Consider the following 23,755-nt stretch of genomic DNA (forward strand, 5'->3'; position numbering starts at 1 on the left):
GACTCATGAAGACCCAGTGAAAAATAAACTGTCAAATGGTTGTACTGATCATCAGTTAGTAAATCCAGTAACAAATTCAAAGGAACTGTAAATATTTGAATATTGGTTTACAGTTTATGTCTGAAACCCAAGTTTAGGTAAAGAATTGCTTGCAGAAGCAACTAACAGCTAGGGAGAAAATAGTGTTCTCAAGAGGCAGAAAGTAGATGTGGATGGATATAAGAAAGTAAAGCAGTGGTTCTCAGATTAGCCTACATTAGAATATGGATACTCTCATTCCACTGATAGATGTTGATGGCCTGTCTTCTGAGATTGCTGGGGTTTCCAAGGCTCTGCATGTGAGTAATCTGCAGCCATGGTTGAGAACCTCTGAAAGTTGGTGTACTATGCCAGCAGCTCATACAGTAGTGTTTTAGTAAAGCAGAACGCAGTGTGGAGTCAGAACTAGATTGATCACAGATAGTTTATTAAGAAAGTACTCACCCAACAGAGGCAGTTGTGACAATAAGTCTTTCTGCCAAGCCACCCGAGTCCTGCTGCCACATAGGGACTTCCCGTCAGGCTGCCCAAGTTCTGCCCGAAGCCATGTTAAGGTCCCAAGTAACACACAGAAGTTACAAATGCTGCTTGGGCCAATGACTAGGATTTCTCATCTGCTAGCTCAGTCTTAATTATCATAAATATATATATTTTATAAGACTTATTTATCGGACACCAAAGGAAGCATCCTGTCTTCCCAGACTTTCATGGTGACTCTCAGCTTTCTCCTACCTTTCCCAGAATCCTCCTTGACTTAATGGGCCCCCCTATCTTGTTTTCGGCCAAGTACTTTATTTATCAACCAATAAGACAGTCATATACACAGAAGGACCACCCCCATCAGCCAGTGACCAGATTTATACCAGATGCCTGCTTGACCGCTCAGCCAAGTGGGAGAGAGAAAAAGAGCCGCATGTGTGCCTGTCTGGTATTTAAACCCTTGCTACGTCACTCTGACCAAGCAGGTGTGGTCAGCCGCACCTGTGCCAGCCCCAAGTGGGCATGGTCAGCAATTTCCCCTTCAAATAAGTTTTATAAAGAAGCCTAATTTGTAAAACTTTTTAAAATAAGGCTTCGGTAGAGTGGAACCTAGAGATCCAGTCACCTTTCCAGGGGCTTCTCCAAGGTCTCCTCAAAACACAGTTGGATGGGGGCTGGAGAAATGGTTCGGGTGGTAAGAGCACTTGACTGCTCTTCCAGAGGTCCTGAGTTCAATTACCAGCAACAGTGGCTTGTAACCATCTGTAATGTGAACCAGTTTCCTTCTTCTAATGTGCATGAAGACAGAGCATGCATACATAAAATACATGAATAAATAAATATTTTTTAAAAACACAAACTGGACTAGGAGGTTGTGGTTAAAGAGTAGCTATGAAGGAAGAGCTTGGGTTTTCCAACATAGAAAGAATAGTTACAAATGATTAAAAGAGTTAAGACTTGACCCTAATAATGGATTAATGACATACATAGAATTGAAGTTATGAAATTAAAAGTCAAGGAAATTGATCAGCTCTAGATTTAAGTTGAATATAATTGAATGTAAGTTGCTAATAATTTGTGTGGAGCTCAAGTGCATAAAATAATAGGAACATAAAAATTTAATTATTACTTAGCTCTGAAAAACATTCTGGGTAGTGTACTAGGACAAACAAATGAGACAATAATTGATAGTAATGAAAAACTTTCTCTTTAGATATCATAAAGCACATTGTTTATTTTACTTAATGTTATATAAAGATGTTCTTTACATTTAATGGTATCATTTTTAAGACAGTATATTTTTAAATAGAATAATAAAAAAAGGTTTACTTATATATTAAAAAAGGTTTTATTGCTCTTAAAAATATGTAGAGTGGGGGCTGGAGAGATGGCTCAGAGGTTAAGAGCCCTTGCTGCTCTTTCGGAGGACGTGAGTTCAATTCCCAGCAACCACATGGTGGCTCACGACCATCTATAATAATATCTGGTGTCCTTTTCTGATGTGCAGGCATACATAGAAGCAGAATGTTCTATACATAATAAATTAATTAATTAAAATGTAGAGTGTGTGTGTGTGCACATGGTTGATGTGTTTGGAAGTCAGAGGACAATTTGTTGGAGTCAGTTCTGTGCTTTCCCTGTGTGAGTTCTTGGGATGGAACTGAAGTCATCAGGTTTGGTAGCAATTGTCTTTGTCTGCTGAGCCATCTCACCACCACCTCCAAAAATGTTTTCATGCATTTTATATAAAATTTACTATAGAGTACAGTAAGTAGAGTAAAAGATATTTAAAAGGTGAGCTTAATATTAATACCAAATACTCCCTACTTCTGTGTGAAGTTGTTCCCTTTGTGCTTCCTCAAAGATAGTGAGGTTCAAATAAATTCAGAATCCTTTAGGAACATCATGATCTATCAACAGATGATATTGCTTTACTCTGGTCTGTGGCCTCTGGACTACATGCTATGGGTCTTGCTTGGGTTAGGAGGGGGTTGTTGTTTTGTAGGGGGTTTTGTTGAGGCTTTTTTTCTAAGGCAAAAATGACTGATCATTGTATCCTTGTCTAAGACATGCCTCATTGTCTTCAAGTACTTTTTTGGCCAATGAATTCTAAACATAGAGTACCCATAATCACCTCAGTATTGGATTGAAAAGTGATTTGAAAACTATTGGCAGGAGTGGAATATAATTATTAAATTTACTGCAGAACAAGGGAAGGTAGTGAAGTTGGCTTTTTGTCAAATGGCAGTAGTTTTATTAGAAAAAAAAAATCATCATTTGCAGGGCCAGAGTGAAAGGAGGCTCCAAAGATCCATTCTTTCCTAATTATAGTTTCACCTATACATATTATGCAAAGCTAATATTTAAAGCATTTGCCAAAATTAACTTCCTCTGCATGTCTTTTATAGCACAATGAATTGCAGCAGCTTTTTATGGCTTGCTGCTTTTGTATGCCATAATAATCTGTAATTATGGGTTTGCTGCAAATGATGTAGGCTTGTTTAATGTGACGATCTGAACAGATAACCCTGACTAGCTTGGGTTTATTTAATGAATGCTAGTTATACAGTGCCTTAGAAGCATTGGTATCTCCATTCTGCATTTTCTACCAGACTGGTTATCTTAGAATTTCATTCTAGATTTTAAATTAAAGGATTTTATGTTTTCTTTCTGTCTTAGCAGGTTAAGTATGTGAGAGGTGTTTTCCTTAGTTTACTGCTCAAAAATCTAAATAAATCTAATTGCCCAATTGACAACTTAAAAGATTTTGATCTTTTCATGTAGATGCATATGTCCTGGATTTAGAAAAGCAACTTAGGAGAAAAAATGATTGTGCACATATCTAAATTTGAAATTTATCCTTTAAGTATTATCAATGTTGGTAATTATAGTAGTTTCATGGCTTGCTGTTTTGTTTCCTTTTTTGATTCTTTTTTCAGTTTTTTGTTATGTATAGATTTATTTATTTGTTATGTATACAGTGTTTTGCCTGCATGTATGTCTGCACACCAGAAGAGGGCACTAGATCTCACTATAGATGATTGTGAGCCACTATGTGGTTGCTGGGAATTGAACTCAGGACCTCTGGAAGAGCAGCCAGTGCTCTTAACCTCTGAGCCATCTCTTCCACCTTATTTTTGTTCTTTTGAGCTGGGTCTTACTATGTATTCAGGCCAACCTTGCGCACCCCCTGATTCTCCTGCCTCAGCCTACCCAAGTACAGGATTACATACATGCACCTCCTTGTCCAGCCCCACAAACTCTTTTCATCTAAATTCCCATTGTCTCCTCCTCTGGGCAGAAGATGTATAGAGTTGACTAATGTCTAAGCTTGGGGGTTTATGTTCTACAAAATGAGCTGAGCCACTTTGGATGCATGTACAAGGCTTAGAATAATAAATACAAAATAAACAATTCAATTTTGATAGCATGTCAAGGGATACAACTTTTAGATATTTCTCTTTTAGACTTCCTCTTCTGGCATGAATATTAGTACATCCTTCGCAGCGCCTGTGCTCCTCTCAGTCTTCCTAACACCACTCCAGAGCTGGCCTTTACATCAGCCCACTGTAGGATTTCAGCAGAAGCTTTGTTTTGGTACATTCACCTCAGTATCAGGTTTATTACTCCTGGGTATGGTGACCTCGCAGGGCCACCTTCCTTCTAGGAGCTACCTACCCAGCTTACCCTCAAGGGAACTCAACCTGGGCCATGGACCCAAATAAATCTCAGAATGTATTTACTTAGACTTTTGTACATCTCCACGTTTCCCTCCGAAAATGATAAAGTACTTGTCTGTGTACCCCACTGCCCAACATTTTAGCAGTTGGCTTTGCCAAGTGATTATCTAGCTTTTTTCCCTCCCTCTTTCTATGACTTTCGTCTTCCTCTCCTGTCTTAGTTACTTTTCTATTTCTGTGATAAAATGTCATGACCAAGGCAGCTTACAGAAGGAAGGGTTTATTTGAACTTAATAGTTTCAGGATTGGAGACCATCACTATTATGGCAGGGAACATGGAGGCAGGCAGGCGGGCAGGGTGTTGGAGTGACAGCATTTGGAAGCCCATTTCCAGTGACATATTTCCTCTATCAAGGCCATACCTCCTAATCCGCCCCAAAATAGCCTCCAACTAGGGACCAAATATGCCAATGCCTAAGACTTATGGGGGGTCATCTCATTCAAATCACCCCACGTTCTTTCTCTTTCTTCCTTCAGGCCCTAATGAATGACATCTTGCCTTCCAGTCCTCTCAAACTGCTGTGTTGTCTGAGTTTTCTTACTTAACTCTTTCATATTCATACTCATATGACAATGTTTAGCTGGTTTCCTTAATATGAATAGGGGAGGAAAAAATGCTTTTCACATGCTTCTAGACTAGACCATATTGATCCCCAAAATTTACTTTAAAAACCATAATACCTAAACAAATAGGCACATCATCAGCTTTTAACTTTTTAATTTTGTTTTGTTCATATTTTTTGTAAAGCACTGAAGATCAATCTTAGGGTCTTGCTAGGTAAATGTTCTGCAACTGAAACTACATCCTCAACCCGTATTTTTTAGGTTTATTTATGTGTATATTATATGTATCTTAGCTGGTATATGCACCTGAGTACAGTGCCCAAGGAAGCAAGAGATAAATTGTGTCACTTTTGGGCCAGAGTTACAAGCAGTCGTGAGCCTCCTGATTTGGATGCTGGGAGCCAATCGTGGATATCCTCTGGAAAAGCAGCAAGTACTCTTAACTAATGATTCATCTCACCTGCCCCCATAGCTCATATTTGGAGCTTAACCTTTGAGGTTTCCTTGTCATATGAGGGTACACTGTTCTCTATTTAAATTCATTCTCATTCTTGAAGTTTAACTCCGATATCACTTTTCTCTGACATACTTTTTATCATCAGTAGAAGCCAGAATGAACTGGCATTTAAAGATGCTGCAGACTATGTCTCTAAATCTGGAATGTCTTCATGAGATAAACATATCAGTTGGATAGATTTCATTGGCTTTTTAATCTGTGTGTGTAGTGTATTTCAGGGAATTGATTTCTGATACTTGTGATCTTCAAAGGTGATCTTCATGTAAAAGCTTTTGTTTAAATTGTGAATCCATTAGCAACAGTTTCAGAAGGGCTACTATTCCTATAATAAGGAAGCTAAATTATATGTATTAACGTTTATTCAGATATTTGATTGTGATGTTAGCAATATGATAAAGTTCTCAGTTTTCTAATATGTTTTTGACTCCTAGGAAACAGTATTATTCCTACTCATTTGTGGGGTTCCCCCCCCTTTTTTTTTTTTTCAGTGAAAACTCAGATGCAACAAGGATTGATCTCTATAGCAGCCCGTACTGTTATTACCCATCTGGTGAATCACTTGGGCCATTATCCAATGAGTGGTGGTCCTGCTATGCTGACAAGTCAGGTCTGTGAAAATCATGACAATCATTACAGTGAAAGTACTGAACTTTCTCCTGAGCTCTTTGAAAGTCCAAATATTCAGTTCTTTGTGCTGAATAATACAACTTTGGTGTCCTGTATCCAGATAAGAGCAGAAGAAAGTTTGCCTGGAGGAGGGTTAGCCGCTGGCCTTGTGTCAGCCAATTCAAATGTTAGAATCATAGTGCGTGATCTCTCTGGAAAGTACTCATGGGATTCTGCCATACTGTATGGGCCACCCATTGTGAGTAGTTTGTCTGAACCTACATCTTTCATACTTTCAATGTCTCACCAAGAGAAGCCAGAAGAGCCTCCTACATCTAATGAATGCTTAGAAGACATAACAGTAAAAGATGGACTTTCTCTACAGCTTAGAAGATTTAGAGAAACTGTACCAACTTGGTCTACAATAAGGGAGGAGGAAGATGCTCTTGACGAGCTCCTGCAATATTTAGGCACTACGAGTCCTGAATGTTTACAGAGAACTGGAATCTCCCTCAATGTCCCTGCTCCACAACCTGTGTGCATTTCTGAAAAACAGGAGAATGATGTCATTAATGCTATCCTTAAGCAATACACAGAAGAAAAAGAGTTTGTAGAGAAGCACTTTAATGACTTAAACATGAAAGCCTCAGAACAAGATGAACCAACACCTCAGAAGCCTCAGTCAGCATTTTATTACTGCAGATTGCTTCTTAGTATCTTGGGAATGAATTCCTGGGACAAACGGTAAGAAGAGAAGAGTTTTCCTTTTTTCTTTTTCTTTTTTTTAAATATTAGTCCTTATCTTCTGATCAAGAATTTTAGTCTCAGGTAACGGCAGGGCACACCTTTAATCCCAGCACTTGGGAGACAGAGGCAGGTGGATCTCAGTAAATTTGAGGCCATGCTGGAGAGATGGCTCAGTCGCTAAGAGTATGTACTACTTTTTCAGAGGACACAAGTTGAGTTCCTAGCATCCTGGTGAGCACCTCAGAACTGTGACTCCAGCTCCAGTGAGTCTTGCCTTGTTCAGGCTTCTTCAGGCATTGCACTCACCTGTGCACACCTACACACAGACACATACAGATGCACATAATTAAGAATACTCAAAAAAGTAGGAACTGAAGAGCTGGTTCAGTGGTAAGGAACACTTGTTCTTGCACAGGATCCAAATTCTATTCCTAGTTCGCAATTAGTGGCTAGCAGCTATCTATAACTCCAGTTCTAGAGAATCCCAGCATCCTCTTCTAACCTCTGCACCAAACATGCATGTGGTATACATATATACATGCAGGCAAAACACTCATACATAAAATAAAATAAATCATTTAAAAAATCCTTTAAAAAGAAAATAAAAGTGATATATTCTATATACCAATTAGTTGTTTTGACCAATAAGCAAATTGTCTAGGTTTGTTTGTTTATTTGGTTGATTGAGTGGTTTTGTTTTTCTTTTTTAACTGTTGACTCATATTAAAATCCAGGGGAATAAAAAGATAATTTAATCCAGTACATTCTTAACAGTTCCATAGTAACTACTGAAACTATGTAACTTAGCAATTATAGTCATATAATTGAAAAAATCAAATTTTAAACCTTTTTTTAAGCCTATCTGTTTTTAGCTGAGTACCAGTGTTTTCATTCCAAATTTTAATTAAGGAAGTAACTCAAAGTTCAGGATCAAATCAAGAAAAGAATGAATTTTTTTCTCCTCCTATTTTATTTCCCTATAAATGTTATAAAATGTTAACAAAAATTTAAAATAGAGTACAGGGCATGTTGTTACACCCTGTAATTCCAGCATTTTGGAGATGTGTAGGCAAGGCCAGCCTGGGCTATAAGAGACCCTGTCTCCAAAATCAAAACAAAATAACCTTATGATAGGGCTGGAAGTGTAGTAAAGTAATAGGGTGCAGCTAGCACTTGCAAGGCCTTGGGTTTAACCTCCAGTACAGAAAACACCAAAAACAAATATCTCACAATAATTAAGTTAGAACTTAAATGAAAAGAACATTTGACTTAAGTCAAAACTAGGTTAAAGATACTTTGTCTTTGAACTTTGGCCTATAGTGTCAAAATTGAGAATGATTTTTATATCAATACTATAAAGAAATAATGTGCAAAAACTCTTAGGATTTACATAATATAAAGCATTACTAGTATATGTTTAGGTCTTTTGTTTGTTCTGGTTTTTTTGAGACAGGACCTTATATAATCTAGGCTAGTTTTGAGCTGGCTTTGTAGCTGGAGATGACCATGAAGCTCTTGATCCTTCTGTCTCCACCTTTCAAGTGCTAAGACTACAGGTATGTGCCAACATGCCTGGCTGCATTTAGGTTTCGTTGCTGTTGTTTCAAATAGGAATTGAACATAAACCCTTAAGCATGCTGTGCACAATCTCTATATTTTGTTTATAATTTTTGTGCTATCAAAAACTGTAGGGGAGTAGAAGGTGACATATTATTTACTTTATCATTAAACAATAGAAATGATATATATCATTTCTATTCAGCTTATACAAGGGAAAGGCTTGGAAGTGACTATAAATAATTCTGTAACACTCTAGATACATGTGAGGCATCAAAATAGACCTGCTTTCCTTCTTGCTTAGTAGTTATATTTTCACTTGATTTAAAACCTTCCATTTGTTAAGCAGTATTCTTGCCTAAGCCATTTTACACTACTTTTTCAATTATTTAATGAGGTATAAGGCATATGTATGGAAGTCAAATGACTGACTAGAGTCATTTCTGTCTTTCCACCAGGTAAGTTCCAGGGATTATACTCAGATTCAGGCTTAATACAAGATACTATTACCTGCTGAGTCACCTCTACAACCCCCTAAGCCATTTTATATAAAGAACATAGTTTGTCTTGTGTTGCAGCTGACTACAGATAATTGTCATTTAGTTATTATAGAAATGCACTCTAATTTCTTGCTATGGAATGATCTATATATTGTCTCCTAAGAAAAGTTAAAAATGAAAAGCTGTTTTTTATGACAGTATTAATTTTATCTACATATTTAGTACACATAAAGTAAAAATTCTGTGTTTATTCATATTTTTAAAAACACATAATAGTACTGAGGGTATATAATATATGTGTATATGCACACACATATATGTAATAATAGGACTGAGAGTGTGTGTATTATATCTATATATTACATTGTGTGTGTATGTGGAGTAAGCCTAGTATGTGTAAGCCTCTGATTTGATTATCTTGCACCACAAATACAACACAAATGTAATACCTGTAATATAAAACAAGGGGGGAAAACAAATTCTTACAAATCCTTGAATCCATTTCTCTGGTTGTAAGTTTGGGGTGCTCACAACATCTACAAGGAGAATTTGAACTGGCCTTGATAAGGTAGGTACATCATCAAATGAATGAGGCCTAGCAGAAATAATGACATGTATTCTTTACATTTTTTTTAGGGTCTGTTCTCCTTTGTGTTAGAAGTGTGAAAAGGCAAGAAAAGTGTAAAAAGTTGCATGAGTAGAATGGGAAGTATTTCCGGACTGTCATGTCCTTCCCTGCAAAGGTGATGAAATGTTTATAAATCTCTCTATTTAGGAGGAGCTTTCATCTCCTGAAGAAAAATGAAAAGCTGCTCAGAGAACTTAGGAACTTGGATTCAAGGCAGTGGTAAGTTGTTGGGAAACTTTCCTATTTACAACTGGAAACTCTCAGCTATCTCTGTTGACAGTAATAGTGAGTAGCAATGTATAAACTGTAATACTGTACTGTTGAGTTACAGCTTTTTAATGGAAACTGTACCATTGTACCTTACATAAATTAATTTTAAGAAAAATTTAGAACTGCATTAAGATGTTTGATATGTTTGGATTATATTCTTCGTGTGCATTTCACAATCCTCTTGAATTGGAGAAAACTAATTGAATGTGTAAAATATCCTTAGATTCCTATGCCATACGTAATCATAACTCACTCACTGTTGTGGTGCTTAAGGTGGATTGGAAAGCTAATTTGAAACAAGCCGCCTGCTGTGACATCACTATTGTATAAGAATTCAAAGTGAAATGAGCTGATGTGCACTTTTGCTGCATGAATGGCTCCACATCTTTCAAAGCCCTATCCTGAGCCATTTTTTTCACTTTCAGTTCCAGAAAAGTTACCCTTTTACATCTCTGATTTACATATCTTCTGCCTATGTATGATCCTCTTCAAAAAGGAATCTCTTTGTCTTATATTTCTTTGTATTCACAAATGTGCTTGACACACTAGAAAAGAGGGAACTTCAATTAAGGAATTCCCTCCCTGGGATTGGCCTGTGCATATCTGTGGGGCATTTTCTTGGTTGCTAACTGATGTAGGAGAGCCCAGCTCATTGTGGACAGTAACATCCTTCGGCAAGTGGGTCTAGGTTGTGTAACAAAGGTAGTTTAGTTATGAGCCTGGGAGCAAGTCAGTAAGCATTGTTCCACCATGGTCTGCGCTTCAATAACTGCCTTGTTTTTGTCTTGCCTTACCTGGGTGGTGGACTGTAACCTGTAGGATGAAATAAACCCTTTCCTCCCCATGTTGCTTTTCGTCAGAATCTTATCACAGCAATAGAAAAACAAAGTAGTGCAACTTTTAAGTTACAGTCCTTATTCCTTTCACACTGTTTTCTATCAAATGTCACCGTTGACTCACTTCCTATATTTCCTAACTGGTTTTTGTTGAGGGGCTTTTGGCTTTCTTCAGCATGGTCTTTTTAATTTTTTGGCACTTACTTGTTTGCTGTGTGTGTGTGTTTGTGTTATGTGTATGGTAAGGATTATTTTATATTTTGGAAGCTGTTTAACTTTCAGTTTTCAGTTTTCATCTTTCTCAGTATTTTTCTTTGCATTTCTTCAATTGTGCTTACAGAATTCTGTGTTGAAATCATTCATTCTATATGTCCTTATAAATCTTTATTTGGCTAAGATTGTTTTACTTTATATTTAGTCCTTTATTCTTTCTAGACTGTATTTTGGATTATGGCATATAAAGGCATCTACCAAGTCTGATGACCTGAGTTCAGTCCCTGTGACCTACATAGTGGAAGAAGAGAACCAACCACGAGAAAATATCCTCTAACTATCCCATGTGCACACTTATACACAATAATAATAATAATAATAGTAATAACAATAATAATAGTAATGAATAAAAACTTTAGAAAGGATAGAGCTGGAGAGATGACTCAGTGCTTAAAAGCAGGTACTGTACTTGCAGAGGACCTAAGCTGAGTTCCCAACACCCATGTCAGGTGGCTTACTACTTGCAGCCTTGTAACCCAGGTCTAGAGGACCTGACACCCTCTTTTTGCCTACACAAGCACTAATACGCACATGCACATACTCACATGCAGATATACATATACATAAATGATAACAAAAAACCAAATCTATATAAAAAAATAATTTTGTAAGATAATTAGAACTAGTTTGAATATTGGAAATGACCTATTTCTATAATTTGTTAAATTACCCCTAATCTTTTCTATTGATTTACTATTGCCTTTATCAAATATTAAGCTTTGTGCTTTCAAAGCTATGTGTATTTCTATTGATTTATCTATTGTTTTGAATATATATTACTGTTTAATTTATTACAGCTACCTAATACATTTTTCCATGCATAATTACGTTAATGTCTTTTTACTTATTCTGACACCCAAACCTTACTTATGTGAGTAATTCCTTGTTATTTTGCTATTCCATTGTTAATTCTAACTAGGATCCCCACTGTTATATTTTTAACATTTTGGTTGTGAGCCTAGCCTTTAATGGCTGAGCCATCTCTGCAGTCCCTGATATTATGTATTTGGGTTTTTTTTTTCATTTTTAATGTTTATCTTATGTCCAATACTTTCATGAGCTTTCATACTGCTTTTAAGCATCTCTTAGTTTTAGTCATCTCTTTCTCATAAGATTTTTTTAGGTATACAATCATTATCTGCAAACAATCTCTTTTCTCGTAGTTTCATTTATGTATTGTTGCACTGAACAGAATTTCCAGGTTATTGATAAGCAATGTAGAAAAAGTGGATGGACATCCTGCCTGCCCTGATTGTAACAAGAGTAACTCTTCTTGCCTTTTTTCTTCGGGAGAAGCTATTGGTTGTTTGCTTAAAGTAGACCATTTTGATTATGCTATGAAAGCAGTTTAGGCTGTAGGATTTTTCAGTAAATATTAAAATAAAATGGTGGTGGTATATTTGTATCAAAATTCATTTTTATTTTTGAGATATTGCGTAAGTTATAATTAGAAATTAATGAATAGAAAGAGAACATAGGTACTGAAGAGGGAGCTCAGTAGTTGGTAAAGTACTTACTCCCTCTCCTCTTCAGAATTCTTTTTAGTCTCCATTCAGGTGCTCCTGTAGTTTGAATTTCTTAACTAATAGTTGTCTATTGTACTTCAGTATAAAAGCACAATTTCAAGAGCACTTGTTGCACTTTAGAGGACTCAGGATTGACTCCCAGTGTCCACATAGTAGTTTACCCACAAGCCCTGGGGTATCCAAAGCCCTCTTTGACCTTCATGAGCACCAGGCACACACTTGATACACATATATACATGCCGAATGCAGGCAAAACACCCTTACACATACAGTTATAATAAATAAGTCTAAAAAGAAATTCCCTCTAATCCATTGACTTACTGCATTTGGTTTACTAAAATTTCATTTTATAACAAGCTATACACCTTTTATTAGCAGGTTCTGCAGATTTTTTTGTTCTGTCCTCTGTAGGTTTTTAGATTTAAGTGAGCCTCATAAAATCAATATTATCTGTTACTTAAAATTCCAGATTTAAAATAATTTCCCTTTTGTCTTTTTCAGATTTTGTTTCAGCTTGTGGGTCAATTTCATTATGTCTTGTTTGTTTTACAAAAATCTATTTTATTGAGATTTTCAATAAATAAGAATAGAGAACTTTTGCTTATTTAGTATTTATTGCACCTACCAAAACTTTCAGCATGTCATAATTCTGTATTCTATTCCCTTTCTCAGCTTAGTTTTTTAAAATAAAAAAGCAAACTTTGCTATTGCAGATTTAATTGTGTATGTGTGTTCATGTGTGCACATGATGATGTACGCATATATGCAACTGCACATAGAGACAAGGGACAACTTTGGACATCATTTCTCAGGTGTCATCTACCTTGTTTTTTGAACAGGACTTCTCACCGGCCTTAAGCTTGTTGGGCTTAGCTGGTTGGTTAGGGAACCCCAGGATCCACCTATTTCTTCTTCTCAGGCACTGGTATTATTTTTTTCCTTTTTTTAAAAAATTTAAATTAGAAACAATTTTATTTTTTATATCAATCCCAGTTCCCTCTCCCTCCCATTCTTCCATGCCCCCCACCAAACCCCATCCCATCCCTCTTCCGCTCCATAGAAAGGGTGAGGCCTTCTATGGGGAATCCTCAAAGTCTGTCACATCATTTGGGGCAGGGCATAGGCCCTCCCCCGTGTGTCTAGACTAGGAGAGTATCCCTCTATGGGGAATGGATTCCCAATGACCATTCGTACACTAGATGTAAATGCTGTTCCATTATCAGGGGCCCCATAGACTTCCAGACCTCCAAACTGACACCCATGATCAGAGGGTCTGGTTCCATCCTATGCTGGTTTCCAAGCTGTCAGTCTGGGGTCCATGAGCAACCCCTTTTTTCAGTTCAGTTGTTTCTGTGGTTTTCCCCAGCATGGTCTTGACCCCTTTGCTCATCACTCCTCCCTCTCAGCAACTGGATTCCAGGAATTCGGCTCAGGGTTTAGCTGTGGGTGTCTGCCTCTGCTTCCATCAGCTACTGGACGAGGGCTCTAGGATGGCATTTAAGGTAGTCATCAAACTCATTATAGGGGAAGGGCGTTTAAGGTAGCCTCTCCCCTATTGCTTAGATTGTTAGTTGGGGTCATCCTAGTAGATCTCTGGACATTTCCCGAGTCGGGCACTGGTATTATAAGTACACACCACCACATCTCCCTCTTTTTTTTTTAGTTGGTTTGGGGGATCAAATTCAGGTCCTGTGCCAGCAAAGCAGGTACTTTACCAGCTGAGCTCCCTCTTCAGTTCCTATGTTCTGTTTCTAATTCATTCATTTCTGTTCTGTTATTTTTAACACTTTCATAAGCATTGTTTTCTTTTTCTTATACCCAGAACTAATTTTATCTTTCTTGGTTGTTGTTGTTTTGTTTTGTTTTGTTTTTTATTAACAATGAAATAATCCCAGACTGTAAGTTCTAGCTAAAGGTATAGCATCTATCCACCCTTTCAAGTCCCAATTTAAGTAGCAGTGTTTCTGGAAAGCCTTGCCATAAGCCACTGCTGACCTTCTTAATTTAGCCAGTTAACTAAATTTAATTTTAGTTTAAGCATATTTTAATATCTGAGCAGTGTTAGGTTTGAAAATAAAATTGATAACCAAGTAGAAAGTGTTTCCATTTGGTGTCTTGCCTCAACAGTTTCTCTTGTTATTGACATCTTCTTGTCTTAGTGTGCAGCTTTAAAATTGACAAACCAATATTGAAATACAGTTATTTACTAATGTTAATAATAATGTTTACTGAATAAGCATCAGTACAATCCAATTTTAGAGTTGCTTTTCATTTAATATGTTGAGTAAGTGCCAACCTTACTCAACCTGATTTGTATAGCAGCTGCAGCATTTCTGATCCTTACCAGCCATGTGTGCAGGCTCTACCTTCTCTGTCATGGCCCCTCATTACCGCCTGTCTTTTAAATTCAGCTTAGTAGAATAGGGAGTCAGATCTTGTGATTTTTTGATTTGCCATATATTAAGGGGTGTTTTTCAGTGATTAAAATGGTCATTTGTATATCTTTTAAGGGAAATACTCAAATATTTTTGTACTGTACTAAGTAATAATGCCTTCTAAAATTGTCCTGTCTACCCAGAACCTCAGAGTGTAATTTGGAAATCAGGGGTAAAGGTGAGATAGAGATCAGTGAGTGAGATAAAAGGACAACTTTGTGGTAGTCCGTTCTCTCCTACCTTTCTGTGGTTCCAAGTACTAGACTCAGGTTGTCTGACTTGTGTGGCTAGTGTTTTTAACCACTGGGCCATCTTGCATGCTCAGGATTCTTTTTTTTTTTTTTTCCATCTAGATAAAAAGATTAAGAAAAGTTGGTTGGCTATCTTAAACAGCCTGGTTTCACAAATTTTTTCTGTGTTGTTTGAGGTTAATATGTTAGTGTGGCATTGGTAGGATCATTTCAGCTCTCTTTCACAGTTTGCATGGTGTCTTCCCATTTTGTCTTCAATTTTATCTGTGATTTGAATTAGAAGCTTAGTGGAGGCTGGAGAGAGGCTTCATAGGTTAAGAGTACCTGTTGCTCTTGCCCAGAGTCCAGGTTTAGTTCACAGCACCCACATGGCTGGAACTCTAGTTCCAGGAGCATTCTCTGCTGGCCTCCTTGGGCACTATACGCATATGGTGTAGAAACATGCATGCAAAAAATATCCACACACATAAAAATAATAAATATAGTTTAAGTATGTTAGTGGTAATTCTTGGACATTTAATTCTTAGCAGCTTTATTTCTAAACAATGTGAGCCTCTAATCTCCTACTCCGCTTTTTGTTGTTGTTGTTGTTTTGGTTTTTCAAGACAGAGTTTCTCTGTATTGTTTTGGAGGCTGTCCTGGAACTTGCTCTGTAGACCACAGAGATCTGCCTGCCTTTGCTTCCCCCCCCACCCCCCAGTACTGGGATTAAAGGTGTGCACCACCAACACCCGGCCTCCTACTCAGATTTTTTAAACTTATTTTTTCTTGTTTAGGTAGACCATTCCCTGGGGTGGGGTATCTTCCCTAGGTTTACATCACTTATAACTCAGAATTCGTACTTGAATACAACCTTCCTAAGCTAATGATATTTTTGTTATTTACTATTGGTTATGTGTGCTTGGAGGCTACCACCACAATTCAAAATGTTTCTGTTTTTGTCTGTCCTTCATCCAGAGACCAGTAGCTTAAAGGTTTACTCTCTGACCATTCCAAAATATGTATAGCCTTGAGGGTGTACACAGATTTCCAGACATATAAGTAGTGATTATCATTCTTAACTCTTAGATTCCTTAGAGTTGGCCCAGAGTTATGGATATTACACAGTGCCTGTGAGATTCTTTGGTCATCATACTCTATTTCAGTGGTTCTCAGCTTTCCTAATGCTGAGACCTTTAACACAGTTCCTCATATTGTGGTGACCCCCAACCATAAAATTATTTTTGTTGCTACTTCATAACTGTAATTTTACTACTCTTATGAATCATAATGTAAATATCTTTGTTTTCCTATGGTCTTAGGTGACCTCCATGTCCTCAAAACTTGTGACCCACAGGTTGAGAATTGCTGCTCTAGTTGCTCTGAAATACAGCCTAGTGCATATGCACAGGCTTCTTGACTCAGAATTGACTGTGATCCCAGGCAGTTCTTAGTCTCTCTTTCCTGGTTCTTGCTAATTTCTGACTGCTTTTGCTGTTCACGTGTCAGAGCTGCTGGTTTAATGCTTTACTCCAAATTCTGGTCCAAATAATTGTTCTTCTCAGGCAGGACTAAGTCTTTGTCCTTGAAACCTGTCTTTCACCCTGGGCATCATTTGTGCACCACTATACCTGAGCTAAGATTAGAGCCTAGCTTTGCCTAGAATGATACCCATATTCAGCAATTGGGCACTTGGAGAAGGGTTGGGAATCCCTAGCCTTGTTAGCTTACTACTCAGAGCAGGACTTCCACTCTTCTCTTCCAAGTACAGGTGGAAGGAAGAATGTTGAGACTCTCAGCCTTTCTGTGCTAAGAGACTCTCAGCTTTCTGCCTAGAGCTTCTGTGCTAAGAATGGGGAGCTGGAGAAACAGCAGAAGATATAGGCCAGAGCTTCTGGAACATGGAGATAGGAAATGATAATAACTACTACTACTAACCTTAGCCCCAGACTGAAAGCTAGAGGGAGCGGGAACCTCTCTCTTCTAGGCCTAAATAGAATACTTGTGCAGAGTCACACTGCACAACTTGGCAAAACTTGGGTACCTTGGAGCTGAGAAGCTGGAGTGTAAGGAAACAAAAGTGGTTTGTATGTTAGTAACTCTGTTTTTACCAAGATTTAGTAGATTTTCTGTTTCTTTATACCTTTAGGACACATTTTTTAAAATGCTAGTTTTTTTTTTTTTTTTTAACATAGTGATTTTCACCAGTTAAATTGGGTTTTACTTGCAAAAAGAGGCCATCCAGATCCATACTCTGTAATTCTGGAAGCACGCATGGTCCCACCATTACATTTGACTTGATAAACTGGATTATGCTAGCACTGTGTTGAGCATATAGAAAGTGTCCTTGCGTCTTCCCCACCTGAAGTGAAATAAATGCCAGCAGTTCAGAAACTTAATGAAGCGCCTTTGTTGCTGACGTGGAAATCCATAGTCATGACTTAACTTTTAAAATACGTAGGAAAATCTTACTGCAGACTTCAGTTTTAAATACTTGTTTGTATCTGTTTGTTGGTATCTGTGGTCTATTTTTTTATTCATATATAATTTGGCAACAAAATTGACTTCTGGTCCAATTTTGAAATCAGGAAGTATGAGTATGAGTATGAGTCCTTCCAATTTGTTTTCCTAAAGTTTGCCAGCATTCACCTAACATAGATGGTCTAGTGAGCTTGGGTTGCCAGACTTATTAGAAGTTTGCTTTTATGAAAACTTTTAAATTCAAAGAAAACTAAAAGTTAAATGTCCAGGAATCCAGCAGTTAACCTATACAGGTAGGGGTGTGTGTGTGTGTGTGTGTGTGTGTGTGTGTGTGTGTGTGTGTGTGTGTTCTGTTGTTGTGTGCAGTTTTGGAGAATACATGCCCTACTGATGGTTACTCAGTTCTAGAGTCACACTGCACAATGACTAACTCTTTAGATGATCCGTGCATTCATACATATCTGTCCTTTCCCATATTCTTTGTCTTTATTTGCCAAATTCTTACCTTTACCTCATTTCTTGCTACTTTAAGTATTATTTTTTCCAATCAGAAGTAATCATGCCTTTCTTCTGGTCCAGTGACAATTTTGTCACCTTTTTTATTTATTTATGTTGCAATTATTTGTCTCCTTCTGTAGACTATAGCATCTAAGTCTTTTTCATATTCTTATTGCTATATACTCTGTATATAAAATTTAATAAGCAAACAAATTAATGGTATAACCTTTTGTTTTGTAGCCGAGAGACACACAAGATTGCAGTATTTTATGTTGCTGAAGGACAAGAAGATAAATACTCCATTCTCACCAATATAGGAGGAAGCCAAGCATATGAAGATTTTGTAGCTGGTCTTGGTTGGGAGGTATTGTTTTTAGGTTATACCAACCATCATTTTATATTTAGCCCTCAGTCAACCTTCAGATACCAGAATCCAAGGATGTTCCAGTCCCTTATATAAAATAGTGGGATACTTGCATCTTGAACTAATCATATCCTCCTGTATACTTTAAAACATACCCAAGTTACTTATACCAAGTAGTCTAAATACTGTATATTCCATTGCTATGCTATACTGTTTAAGAAATAAATACAGAGGGCCTGGAAGGTAGATCATTGAGTGCTTACCTAGCAAGCATGAGGACTGGAGTTTGGATCCCCAGCAACCATGTAAAAGCTAGGCACAGTGGTAGGGATCTGTAATCCCAGAACTGAAAGAGTAGAGACAAACAGATCCTGATTGCTCACTAGCTAGCCAACTAGCCAGATTCACAATCTCCAGATTCAATAGGTGTCTTTGGTTTGGATGTCTGTATCTTTAAAGCAGTGTCATGGAAATAATAACCTTGGTAGCCATTTAAACTTACAGTGAAACTTTTTCTTAGAGTTGACAATTATTTCATACAATTTGTATTGAGGGTATCTGATAAAGTTGTTGAAGACCATTGCACTTGACTGTAAACTTGTAGAGGGCTGGCACTTGTGTCTTACTGACTTCTGCCTTTACAACTGCACTCTCAGTTTGGGTGATACCATTCCATGGGTTGGGGTCCCAGACTGAATAAAGGGGAAAGCAAGCTGAGCACAGCTTTCATTGTTCTCTGCTTCCAGATTGGGGATGCACTGTTGATCCGCTGAAGAAGCCAGTAAGCTAAAACCATATAGACAAGCTATAAGGGCCAAAGAACCAGGAAATGAGCCTCTAGAAAAACTGCATTATATACATCAAAGGCCAGATTAGGAAACCTAGACTTCACAAGGCAGCAATGAGAAGCTCCTCACACTGAGGGAGTATCAGATGGTGTCAGAGAAGGCCAGGAAAGCCAATGATTTCATCTCTTACCTTCTGTGTGTCAGATAGGTCTAGGGAACTATCCAGTGCTACAACCCTGATACTGATATATATTGTATGTTGTATTTAACTTAAAATGTGTCCAGATCCTCATACAGATCAATTGATAGTTTTTTAAATGTTCTTGAAATGCAGTTAAATTTTGCTATTTTTTTTTACATTTTTTTATTCTAGGCTGTAATGGATACTGACAATGAAGACAGTTTTATGAATAAATATGAGACATCTAATTGATCATTTTTTGAAGTTGACATTGTTTTAACATTCCTCAAGTCATTTCAGATTTGACTTTTACTCTGACCTTAGTGTCCCCCCAAAGCCTTTATAGTTTACTGTTAGCCCCTAGTGATAATAAACAACAGCTAATTTCTTTTTCCTATTGATTAGATATCCTTAAATACTGTTTTTAAAAAAATACTGGGATGAACAAATCACCTCTAATAAAATTGCCTTTTGGTATATATGAACATTGGTTCCAGGATCTCCTTCAGAAACTAAAAATCACAGTACTCACATCCTTTATATAAAATGACAGCATAATGTACATTTTCCTGAATAATATATGGATTACTTACAATACCCAATAAAATGTATATATTATGTAAGTAGTTATTATATCAGGCCATGTGTGGAAGCACTTACCTTTGAGCCCAACACTTGGAAGGTGGAGACAGGAGATCAGGACTTAAAGGCCATTCTGGGCTATGTGAGACCCTGTGTGAAACTAAATAAAATAGCTGTCATACTGTATTATTTAGGAAATATTAATAACAGGAGATAGAGTTTGTGCTTGTTTGGTACAAGCTCATCTTTTTCTGAATACTTTCAATCCATAGTTGGTTGAATCTGTTGATGTGGACCCCACAGACACAGCAGCCAGTTGTAATTCTAGATTTACTGTTGGCCAATAGCATACAAAAGGCCTTATTCCTTTTTTCCTCTTTTGTTGAAAATAGATTTTTTTTTTCTCACAATGTATCCTGGTTGTTTCCCCCTTACTCTACTCCTCCCAGTTTCTCCCCAACTCCACTCCCATCCAGATCTACCCTTTTTCTGTCTCTCATTAAAGAACAAGTTTCTAGGGGATAATAATAAAATGTAATATAATAACAATAAAACAAAAGCTAACACATCAGAATAAGATAAAACAAACCAGAAGGAAAAGAACCTAAGAGAAGGCACAAGAGACAGACTCACTCATTCACACACTCTGGAAGCTATAATATATGTCAAAAGGACCTGTAGGGTAAAACAAGAGAAGAAAAAATATGTACATAAAGTAAAAATGAAAAGTAATAAGACAAAAATACTTTTAAAAGGAAAAAAGATGGAAAATTCCTGACATAACATTATGAGATATGGACTCTCCAAAGGTTTTTTTCTCTTGGTCATTTACTGCTGGCCATGCAGCCTACCCTTAAGAATAGTTTGTTTCCCCAGTGAGACTTTCTTGGAGGAAATGAAATTTTCATTTGTAAGTGTTGTATCAGTAGAAGATTGATTCTGAGTTAGAGATGGGGCCACATGCGCATTTCTCCTTTCAGCTAGCTCTAGGGCCCCATCTGATGCAAGCCTGGTGCATGCTTTTTCAGTCTCTATGAGTTCACATGTGGGTCAGTCTTGTTGATTTAAAGGACCTTGTTTTCTTGGTGTCCTCCATCCCCTCTGGCTCTTACACTGTTTCTGCCTCCTCTTCTGTGGGCTTCACTGAGCCTTGAGGGAAGGGACTTGATGGGGACAATCTGTTTAGGGCTTAGTGTTTCAAGGGTTCTCATTTTCTGCATAATGTCTGGCTGTGGTTTCTGTATTTGTTCCCATCTGCAGGAGGAAGCTTCTCTGATGATGGCTAAGCAAGGCATTGATCTATGAGTATAGCAGAATGAAAAGACATTATTCCTAATGTCTTTGTAAAGTGTTTTTTTTTTTTTTCTTTTTCAACAGTGTTTCTGAGGGGTTTATTTTTGTTATCATGGTTGATTATGTAATTCTTCATTGTTTCTAGGTAAATCTTACAAATCATTGTGGCTTCATGGGAGGACTACAGAAGAACAAAAGCACTGGACTGACCACTCCATATTTTGCTACCTCTACAGTTGAAGTAATATTTCATGTATCAACAAGAATGCCTTCTGATTCTGATGACTCTCTGACCAAAAAAGTGAGTGCTTAGTTAAAGAAAAAAAGTACTTTGAAGTTAAATCTTATTAGCTAAGAAAATTAGCACATAAAATATTAACATCTAATTGGTAAAGCCCTGCTGGGGGATGAGGAGTTTGTTTGTTTTCCAGCGCCATCTTCAAAACCAGGATTGTTGTATAATCAATTGTGCTTTCCTTTGATAAGGAGAACAATGATGTAATTAAAGGTTACAGTCTTTTCTGTTTTTTTTTTTAATTTAGGTTTATTTTTAATCACTTTTATGTGTGTCTGTGTGAGTGTATGCCATGTGTGCACAGGTACAGAAGAGGCCAGGAGAGCCTATCAGATCTCCCTGGAACTGGAGTTAAAGACACTTGTGAGCCACCCAGTGTGGGTGCTGAGACCTGAACTCAGGTCCTCTGGAAGAGCAGTAAGAGCTCTTAACCACAAAGCCATCTTTTTAGCCTACTCTGTTGTTCTTAATAAATTTCATTTTGTATATTTGAGGTTTATAGCATTGTGTTTAGAAAACACATATAAGTGGTAAATTATTTCTGTGATGAGGCAAATTAACTTATCTATCGTCCATTATGTAGTTACTTTTCTGTGGTAAGAATAGCTAAAATGTCTTAGAACAGGAAAATCTCATTATTGAACCAATTCTCTTATTCCCTAGATTCCTAGATGTGTAGACCTATACACTTGCTACCTTGTATCCTTAGGCTTTGTCCCCCTATTTCTGTCCCTGACTTCAGCAACTGCCTTACTGTTTTTGGTTTGGTTTTGATGTTTTGTTCATTTAGTATGTGTCCTTTGTTTTTCTGTGTTGTTTGAAGACATAGTTTTGCTGTGTAGTCCAAACTGTCCCTGAACTCATGATCCTCTTGCCAGGTCCCCTGAGAGATAGGATATACCAAAACAAAGCTGGCTTATTGTTATTATATTTTTATATGTTTGATTTATATATTTTTAATTCTGCATATAAATGAGGTCATATGTTTTCTTTGGCATATTTCTCTTAGCATAATTTCCCTCTGTTTTTTCCATGCTGTAGCAAATGGCAGAGTCTTCTTTTTTAAAGCTAATCAATATTTCATCACACAAAAATACCACATTTTCCTTATCCATTAATCATGAATGGATACTGTCCTGCTTTCATTTCTGTTGTGATAAAAATTGGGGAAGAAATAGTCTATTTTAGTTCATAATTCCGAGTTACAGCCCATCATTGTAGGGAAGTCAAGGCAGGAACTTCATTCAAATAGCTAGTCATATCATCCACAGTCATGAGCAGAGAGTAATGAATGCATACTTGTTTGCTTTTGCTTAGCTTAATTTCTCCAATCTTACATAGATCAGGAACCCCTGTCTAGGGACTGGTACCTCCTACAGTGGGCTGGTCCTTCCTACATGAGTTTACTTAATTAAGACAGTTCCCCACAGGCATGCCCACAAGTCAACCCAATGCAGACAAACCTTCATTCAGACTCTCTTCCCAGGTAATTCTAGGTTGTATTAAGTTGATAGTTAAAGCTAGCCATCACAGATCTATATGACATTTCCATTTCCTATTTATTATGAATATTCTGCAAAAAACCTTTATGAGGTCACAGCCTAGTTCACTTTGTCAACTTAATACAGCCTACAGTCTTCTGAGAAAAAGCCTCCATTGAGGAATTGCCTAGATCAGATTAGCCTGGGAACATATCTTTGGGAAGAGATGGTTTTTACTATTATTGATACAGGAGGGCCCAACCCACTCTGAGCAGCATTATTTCTTGGCAGGTAGTTCTGGACTGAATACAAAAACTAGCCAAGAATGGAGCTTTAAATTGAGCTAGCAGGGAGTATTCCCCATGGTTCTTACTGTATTTCCTTGTCTGTGAGGAGTTCATGCTTGAATTCCTGCCCTGATACCCTTCAGAGATAGAAGTTAAGCTGTAAGCTAAAATAAATCCTTTCCTCCTTTAAGTTGCTTTGGGTCAGTGTGTTTTATCGTATCAACAGAAAGGAAGCTAGAACAGGTGTGATTTTACCTCTTTTCAGCATACACTCAGAGTAGAGTTTACATGCTGCTCTTTCTTATCAATCTCCATACTGTTTTCCACACATTGCATCAATGATGAACAAGTGTTCCCTTTCGTCTACACTCTCACTTCTTTTTTTATAGTAACCACCTATCAAGTCTTGTGGTTTTTAACTTCACATTCTCAGAATAACTTCCCTGAAACTGACCACCTACCTTTCTATACACCTCTTTTGTTTAACTTCTCTTAGGAGAAATATGTGTTCTTGTCCTTTGTCATTTTTTTACTGTCTGTTGTTTTCCTGCTTATTG

The 23,755-nt window shown here is 37.3% G+C and overlaps 1 protein-coding gene across 8 annotated transcripts in view; it reads left to right on the top strand.

Moving 5' to 3' along the window:
- Ralgapa1 (Ral GTPase activating protein catalytic subunit alpha 1) overlaps positions 1–23,755 on the top strand; it is a 206,162-nt gene that overhangs the window by 127,049 nt on the left and 55,358 nt on the right. For 7 of the 8 annotated variants that reach the window (XM_035445761.1, XM_035445756.1, XM_035445757.1 and 4 more), the window contains 4 exons: positions 5,829–6,690; positions 9,526–9,597; positions 18,168–18,291; positions 21,281–21,436. In XM_035445761.1, the coding sequence (XP_035301652.1) occupies positions 5,829–6,690; positions 9,526–9,597; positions 18,168–18,291; positions 21,281–21,436 (1,214 nt within the window). The other variant, XM_035445759.1, reaches the window with a different exon arrangement.

The sequence above is a fragment of the Cricetulus griseus genome, chromosome 5 (assembly GCF_003668045.3).
Source record: "Cricetulus griseus strain 17A/GY chromosome 5, alternate assembly CriGri-PICRH-1.0, whole genome shotgun sequence".
NCBI classification, from domain to species: Eukaryota; Metazoa; Chordata; class Mammalia; order Rodentia; family Cricetidae; genus Cricetulus; species Cricetulus griseus.